Below are 9,121 nucleotides of genomic sequence, written 5' to 3'. Positions count from 1 at the left end.
ACCTATTAGAACCAATGCTTTCCAATGAAAGCGGTCACATGTGCGTTTTTATATGTGAATAAAAGTTGCACCTGCAAAAGATAGGACACGTCAGTGCAAATGGACCCGTCACGCTTTTTTTTCTACGCGTAATGTGCAAATTTTTTTCCCGCTCCTATAATGCGTGAAAAATTCACTCATCTGACTAAGCCCTAAAAGGAAATTATGTATTTTTAGAAATGGCCCGTGCTACTATACACTGCACTAAGTACTGTAAATTAGTTGAAATAAATTGAAAGCGACAGCAAAATCCTACCATAATCTCTCCACATTCATGACATGAAAAGAGTACTCGTTAAAAGCAATAAAATGTTATACCTGAAATCAGTCCCTGATACATAAATGTTGAAAAAAGATTCTTTAAAGACTACGACCATGTGCTTCGAACTATAATCAAGAATTTTGATAGGATCATACAGTATGACAAGTATGATACATTAAATGCTTCACTGTAATTGACAATTCAAAACAAAAATCATGGATGTATCTTCTTTCTCACACAATTAGTTTAGTATTATTCTTTTGTTATTTTTTTGTGTGTTTCTTATAAAATATTCCACCCAAGGCACGAACGAATGGGGGACAAAACTCGGCTCTTTAAAAAAAAAAAAAAAAGGGTTGGGGGGGGCTATTATTCTTTTTGATTTATGAACAATAAATATTAACTAAAATGTGAAATTATTAGTTTCCCCTCTTTACCATTGATTAGATTTTCCTGTTTTTATGATTTTAGATATCATTTTATGAAAACTATAAAAAGTTATATAATTGTACAATTTTATTAGTAAACAATTTAGTTCAACCCATGAAAATATGAAAAAAATAAAATCCTGGCCTCTGCAAAATTATTTTAAAATACTTAAATTTGCAAAAGCTGAATAGGTGGAAAGAAATACATTATTTTAAATTTAACTGAAAAAAAAAACTGCAGGTGCCTAAGCTGCAATTTTATGCTTCCCCAAACCAAACAATTGTGTTGCCTCTTACAACTTCAGTAATCTCACAGTTTAATTTATTGAGTCGTCCATCTAGAATAAACAGTGATTCCTTAGAGGGCGTCATTAAGTACTGTCCAAAGAGGCCACTCTCGATGATAATTCGATTTTTTGAGCTCCAGGGCCATTCTTCTGCTTTCATTGGTTCTTTAAGGCTCTTTATCATTTTTACTTTTCCAGATGAAAGCTCTACAAAAAGTACATCAGTTTGTGTACTGGAGCTTGCATAGACATTATATTGATGAGCTTCTATGAATGATGATTGAAAGGCCACATCAGATATATGCAAATTAGTATGAATATCAAATAAGTCCTGGATTTCTCCTTGTATTGTTATTAGCTGTACTCTCATGATTCCTTTTATATCATCGATACTGACAAGGTAGTGGCCATCAGGAGAGACGTAAGGAGTGCCAGTCACATCTTTGTTGTATCCAATAATGGCATCAGTTACACCATCAACTATTACTTGAGGAAGAATTGCTCCAGTTGTATCAGGCTTACAATGGATAAAGTAGTATCCTCCAAGGTGAGTATAGGACAAGGATTGAGGGATGCAATTATAGTCTTTTAAGCTTACTGTCTTGATATAAGACATGGTTTCCAAATCAATTTTCAGAAGAGCTTGCTCATCTTTATGAAGGATGAACCCAAACCTGAAAGCAAAAATAATGAAGCCTGAACAATGATCTAAACTCTTGACTTCTTGCAGTGAACGTTATTACATTGCATATATTGTATAACAACATAAATAGACTGAAGTACTGATGTTTAATAGTCATTACTGTAGAATATACTTTATTACATAATATTTTATTAAAGGACCACTAAAGCTGCTTTGGGTCCAGTATCCTAGCGAATGTCATTATTTACCGCACACAGTAAATAGTATTTCCAAAGTGTCTTTCTGTGACACAAAGTAAAGGTGATGCAAGGTTTCTAACAGATAAGCATCTTGGCAGCTCAACTATTAATACCTTAAGCCTTAAAGTCTTAATGCTTTTTATCCCTATAGCATAATGACAGGTCACAGGTAATGGGTTTTCTCTTTGTGAGACATTCTACAAAGGTTTTCTGTGTACACTGTATAGCAGCTTTGCTTTGTCTGTGCTACATTTTGTGAGAATGTGTGATCACAGCTACTAACATAACACATGTGTGTGTGTATATATATATATATAATAGTATACCTATAACAGGTGGGTGTATAGTGCCTATATATGGTCCAAGGTCATGGGGAGCAAAACATGAATTATAAAACTTTAGTGCTAAAGTACTTTCAATCTGAATGCTAAACAGTTCATCCAACTTCAGACACCCAGTTGCAGTTTCAGAAGCTTCACTTTGGCCTTCATTCTGACATGGGGAGACAGGTCTTTCCCTGTGTTGGTGATGTGAAGACGGCTGACTGTCTGGCTCAGTTCATAAGCTAAACTAGCCACCTTCTTTGCTTCTGCATCAACCATGATAGAAAAGGAGGCTACTTAATGAACTAGACCAGTCAGCCATCTACCACCATCACATCACCGACAAAGAGGAGGAAGGTATCTGCTTGTGTTAACATGAATATGGAAGTGTAGTTTCTGGAACCACAAGGGGAGCTTGAAATAGAGCCAACTATGCAGTATCCAGAATAAAAGCACATTAGTAAGTTTTTTAAACAAATAGAATAACAACTAGCAACTCATAGGTTACATTAGGGCTCAATTTTGTTGATATCCAAGATTTTTTTTTTATTGGTGCTCAGTGGGAAAGACAGAGCAAGATCTATCCAGTAGAAAGAAAAAGTCAATGGCACTTTACCAATCTGACATGAAAACAATCCTTAGTTTCAGTGCTTCATAGTAGATACACTTGTAGGAGACCATATATCAGACAAGCTAACGGACCATTTTGCATCACATGAAATCTTTTCAAGGACTAATGAAAAACTATGTATTTATGTGGAAATTGCCAACTCAAAAATACTTAAAGTAAACAAAATACATGACTGTATAAGAACAATAAAGGTTGGACGATTGTAGCAGAGCATTGGCTCAATTATCCAGCATTGTCTACTTAGATTGTTACTTGACACTACTGTTGAAAAGTGTACTTTCATTTTTGTTGGATGCAAAATATTTTTTAAAGACTTGGGAATTTTAAATATTTAAATATCAATATATGGTCTCCTATCAGGCCTTGAGAAAGCATCATGTGATGCGAAGCAGTCCATCAGCTTATCTGATGTATAGTAGACCAGGTATGAAGAACTGAAATAAAGGATTGCTTTTATCTCACAGTGGTGAACTGTCATAGATTTTGTTTTTATCCTACTGGTCTGACACTGGTAAGTTTTATTAATTTACATTTAGGCAATAGCCAAATAATGTTTTATGTTCATGGATGTCCCACTTAACAGTCTGTATACAGGATGTAAAAGCTAATGCATTTTGGTTTACTGACTCAGCCATATAGAATCATAAGGATTTATGGTCCTATAAGTTCACTTGAGTAGAATGATTAGAGGTCTGGGTATTACATCCAGAGTACGGGATGTTAAACAAGGCATACCATACTCATTTTAATGAAGCCTTCAGCTGTATGCAGACATTCAATATGCATAAATCTATATATTAGATGCCAGGGATATGATAAAATCCCACAAGCAACAAGCATGGAAACTGTACCTATTCAAAATATTTGAAAAACAGATTCATGATTAATATAATCCTGTTCTTGACACTAAATAGATGGATCCTGTAGAGAGCCTTAATATAGTTGTCTGAGGGTTGCCTAATGTTTATTAAAGTAATTAGATAAAAAGAAAAACGCTGGTCATAGCCAATGGGTCAGCTACATACAGTATCTAAAAAAAGTGATTAGTTAATGAAGCTGCAAGCATTGACACAATAAACTCTAAGGAGCAAAAATAGTAGTAAAAGTAAGGTACAGCAGAGTATTATTGATTCTAAATGAGTATGTTTTGGAAAAGTTTGAAACATGCTTCACCGAGATGGAGAGATGTAGTGCAAGTCTACTACAGTTAGGAAAGTAGAATGTTAGAAGATTAATATACAGTTTTAATAATGAAGTCGGATGCTGTGATAATGGTTAAAGTTAACAAGAAATTCTTAAAGTTTGCAGAGATGTCAGAATGGACACAGGGATGTGCTACATTCTGAATAGGTTTTTAGATCAGAGGGGGACATGGAAACATAGGGGCTCATTTTCCCACAAAATAATTTGCATACACGCCTTGCACCACATTTGTTATGGATTTTAACGTTTTTTTTGTCTTTCCTACAAGTGAGTGTGGCTTAGTATGAAATGAAAGTCGCCTATCTAAAAGGGGTTCTGGCTTGATATGTAACAAAGTATGCCAAAATTGCACCAAATTCTTGGTGTACAACCCAGGTGTAAAGTATGTGGGTGGTGTAAGGTTAGACAAAAGTGTTTATAGATAGACCAATTTTATCTTACATTTGCAGGCTGCATAGTTTGAGTTAACACTATTTAAAGACTAAAAAGGCATTAGTAAATATTCCCCAAAATGTGTCAAAATATGTAATATGCACCCCAAAAAATATTATATGAGACCTTTTCAAATTTTTTAACTACTTGTGCCATTTTTATGAATACAATAGCTACAATGATTTGGTGCACAAAAAGGTGCACGGCAATAAGTAATGTTAGCTTTATTATGTCAATAGTATTCACATATTGGAATTGTTCTAAGCAAAAGAAACCAACTAATCCTGTAGATATGATACCTTTTATTGGCTAACAAAAATACATGATGGTAATTCAAGCTTTTGAACTTACTCATTCTTCCTCAGGCATAATGAAATAGATCCGAAGAGGCATGCATATTTATAGGCACACTTCTCCAGGCCTCCTTCAGACCTTTCATATTTTTCACTGATGCAAGAACTGCTCCGAGGTTCATTCTATTCTTGAGGGTATCAAAAATGGTCATAAATTTATACTCTCAAATTCTTCTGTGATACTGCGACTTGAATTTGCCCTTCAGTATGATAACTCTCATCTGTTCTATGTTGTGTCTATGACTAGAAAAATGTTTTGCCATAGGTAATTCAGTCTTTCCCTCTCTGATTGTGTAGGGATGAGATCTCATCCTGGTTTTTAGTGCTTGTCCTGTTTACACAATATAAAGCCCCCCAACAGGACATTCCCTGTTTCCCCGAATGTGTTGTTGGGGGGCTTTATATTGGGGAAGCAGGACAAACACGGAAAGCAGGATGAGATCTGATCACTACATAATTACAGGGAATGACTTAATTACTTGTGGCAAAACATCAGTGACTATTTAACTATGTTTGTATTTTTGTTGTAGTATTCTTTTAAGTGCAAATTAATACCATCCATGTCTGTGCCTTGTCATAAGTATGTGTGTATATATATATATATGTATGCTTCTTCGGATCTATTTCATTCTGCCTGAGGAAGAACTATCAGTAGGCTAAAAAGCTCGCAGTAACATCATGTATTTCTGTTAGCCATTAAAAGGTATCATATCTATAAGATTACTTGGTTTCTCTTGATGGTAACAATCCCATTTTGCTCTACTGGCTAACACGGTACCAAACCTTTTTTTTTTTTATTCACATATTGGCAGTATGATTTTGAGAGAGGGATTAGCAAAACTAGAATGATGAAGCTGGAGATCAGAAAGCTGAGGTGCAGAATGAATTAAATGGGATTTCCAACTTCTAGGAATACTGTATATTCCTGCAAGCTAGCAGTCAGGGCACAACAATCACATATCATCCATAGTAAAGTCACTGCAGTAATCCACAACTGTAGTAACATAATATAAAGCGGTATGCACATAATACTCTATGAGTACCAGTGGATAACAGTGAGAGAAACTGAGAGGAGTTAAATTACAAAGGTATGCATATCATTTTATGCATCTGGGAATGTGTTCTTTGGGGTCATAAAACTAATTTAAATTATAAATTAAATTGAAAGTGTAAAGCCAAGATCCAGAGACTCAGGTCATTTTGATATATTTTGATCATCTTTTAGCTGGGTTTAATTTTGATACATGTCACAAAATTAGTTTATAATTGAGTATGTGCTCTACAAGAGAATGGTCAATGAAATGGTTTGTTTAGTCAGAGAATTATTACAATAGACAATGGTATTAAGAGCATAAAAAAGTCAAATATAGTGTACACATGAAAAAATAGGAATATAAAAGAAGGTCTCAGAGGGATATTTTAGCAATTGCAATTTATGAAGGCAGTGTGCCTACTAGTGATTCCCCTCTAAACTGTGGAGAGGAAAGAGTTGAAACTACTTATTAATAAGGACCAACAAGTCCAGACCAACTTGCTTGTCTATAGAGTTTGGATCTTTTACCTGTATCACACAGGCATATGAGCATTTACATGCACATTTGCACATCAAGTGTTGTGTTTTTACGTGCGCCTTTATGGTTTTTACTGTAATTTTTTTGCATGCAAATTTTGCACATTTGTGTGTGCAAGAAAAAGGCAACCACAATCTGAGCCATTGAAATTGCCAATTAGTATAATTAATTTAATCTGTTCTATCTCCATGCACAGATGCATAGGAAAAGAGAATATGCTGCATATTTTTTGGCATGATAGAATTGTGCATTCAAAATATGTGCTTGTGAACAAACCTATTGAAATCAACGGGTTCCTTTCACTGCGTATTGCGTTTGCAAATTTTGCGTGTACAAGTAGAGCCAATTGATTTCAATGGGATAGTTCACATGCTTTTGCACAGGAAAAGAACACTTCTTAAACTCAAACTAATTTACCACTTCAATGGCTGAGAGCATCAGTGTGTGTTTTTTAATAATACATACATGATCAGTTCCCTCACTATCCTATTATTCCATGTGTTATAACACACTCACGTTGCAGGAATTAAAACCATAACCATTTTCCAGAATATCAAGTCAAACTTTTAGTTGTGTTGGTGATTTCAATGTATATATAATTTTATATTCCATATCTTAATTGTAGAACATTTCATACCTGATATGATTGATAATCAATGTTGTACTAGGAATGAAGAAGTCGTCAACTCTATCAAAATGCTTTCCAACTGGTTGAGTATGGATGGTATGATGTGAAACACTTCCACTTGCTTGGGTTATAACCTGAGAAAAGATTCAAAAATATATGTGATCTCCAGAAAATTGTAATCTTACACTTGAACAGTTTGTCCAGGACTAAAAAGAGAGCCTAATGTTTTCCAGAAACAGTGCCACATCTGTCAATAGAGTGTCTGGTATTACATTTTTCGCAAATCAAGTGAATGGAGAGGACCTGCAATATCAGATAGAACCCATGGAAAGATGTGGTGCTATTTCTGGGAAAACAATAGACAAACACCTTTAAAGTTTACACAGTAGTACAGAATGGTTCAGGTAACCGGCTCAAGGTTGACTCAGCCTCCCATCCTTCTGAGGTCAGTAAAATGAGTAGGCGAGGGGGTAAAAGATGACTGGGGAAGGCAAACGTCATGATGTGACATCACCCTAGAAGTCAGTCATGACTCAGTGCTTGCAGCTCCTTTGTTCTCTTGTGGGACTGCAGCTGAATACAATGTTATCAGCACTCCTGTGGAGAAACACAGCCTGTTGTCCCTGCTGTCAGCTCTCCCGCTGAACAATGGATTTTAAGCTGAACTAAAAATCATCCTTTGGCAGAAAAGCAAACAATGGTAGCATTTACACACGATTATCACTCAAAAGACATCGTTCAAGTGAATTTTGAGCAATAATCGATGTGTCTAGATGGGGCTTTAGGATAATTATTGTTCATGGCATCTACCCATCTATAAAGGAAATGTCTCTCTCTTCTGTCCTGTTCTGTCCTGACTCACTGCTCATAGGGTGTACTTACATTTACTGTACTGTGGCAGAGGATCGCAATCTTCTCTGTATGTTGTCAGTGGGGCCGCCGCTGCTGCCGCCAGCCCCATTTACCACAAGGTGAAACCCCTGGATGTCACAGCATCCAGGAGTTTCACATCCAAAATATCCCCTGCTGCAGCTGTCACAGATGCAGCAGGGGATTGCAATGGGAGTGCACTTTATGTGCGAATTTTGCCATTGTGTGTCTGACAACAAGTGCAAATTTACAAACGCGCCTGGCGCTTCAGTCACACAATTTTTTAAAAAAAAATGTGTTTTGCGTTTTTTTCCATGCAACTAAATGTTTTCAAAAAACACCCGTCTGACCGAGCCCTAATAAAGCATTAAGCCTTTTAAGCTTAAAGTTGATCATGATTTGTATTTTAAAACTTAATAGCCCCTTGCCAAAAAGCTTGTTGTTTTTACCAAATTTACCTTAAGAAAACTTCTACATGCTGCTATCTTAATCCTCCTCCTACTACCCCAAAGAAGTTGGACATTTGGATTTGCAGCATTGCAGCATCACATATATCCTGCAAAAAGCCTCTACCAGACAGTGTAAGGGTAAGGCAAGATCCTGGTTTTTTAAGCTCTCGCATTCTATCTTCTGCTTAAATAAAATATTTATTGATTGATAAGTATTACTTTAGGCAGTAAATAACATACTCATAATCAGAAAGTGAGATCTCATGATAACTAGAAAAATGCTGCATTCTGAGGCTATATGTTGTTACGGGGGATTCTAGGAAGATGTAGGGGATGACAAACAAAAAGTGTGGGCCTGAGACCTTCAGGGGAGTCAGTGGATTAAGATAGCACTATGGAGGGTTTTTTTTTTTTAGTTTTTCTAATAAGTCACGTTTGATAAAACTTTTATTTGAGAAGAGCTATTGAATTTAGAGATGAGCGAACGTACTCGGATAAGCACTACTCGTCCGAGTAATGTGCTTTATCCGAGTACAGCTGTGCTCGTCTTGAAAGATTCGGGGAGCGCCGCTGCTGACAGGTGAGTTGCGGCGGGGAGCAGGGGAGAGCGGACGGGAGAGGAGAGAAAGATCTCCCCTCCATTCCTCCCCGCTCTCCCCTGCAGCTCCCCGCTCCGCGGCGCTCCCCGAATCTTTCAAGACGAGCACAGCGATACTCGGATAAAGCACATTACTCGGACGAGTAGTGCTTATCCGAGTACGTT

General features: G+C 36.4%; 1 protein-coding gene across 1 annotated transcript in view; it reads right to left on the bottom strand.

The window, feature by feature from the left end:
* Nucleotides 1-928: 928 nt before the first annotated feature.
* Nucleotides 929-9,121, bottom strand: part of FSTL5 (follistatin like 5) — a 597,054-nt gene continuing 588,861 nt past the window's right edge. The window contains exons 15-16 of the mRNA XM_066574679.1: nt 7,049-7,173; nt 929-1,690 (exon numbers count right to left, since the gene is read on the bottom strand). Coding sequence (XP_066430776.1) covers nt 988-1,690; nt 7,049-7,173 — 828 coding nt within the window. The 3' untranslated portion in view covers nt 929-987. The remainder of the gene's footprint in view (nt 1,691-7,048; nt 7,174-9,121) is intronic.

This window comes from Eleutherodactylus coqui, chromosome 7 (assembly GCF_035609145.1).
Source record: "Eleutherodactylus coqui strain aEleCoq1 chromosome 7, aEleCoq1.hap1, whole genome shotgun sequence".
Classification (NCBI taxonomy): Eukaryota; Metazoa; Chordata; class Amphibia; order Anura; family Eleutherodactylidae; genus Eleutherodactylus; species Eleutherodactylus coqui.
The sequence above is the reverse complement of the archived record's forward strand: the minus strand, read 5'-3'. Positions and strand labels throughout refer to the sequence as shown.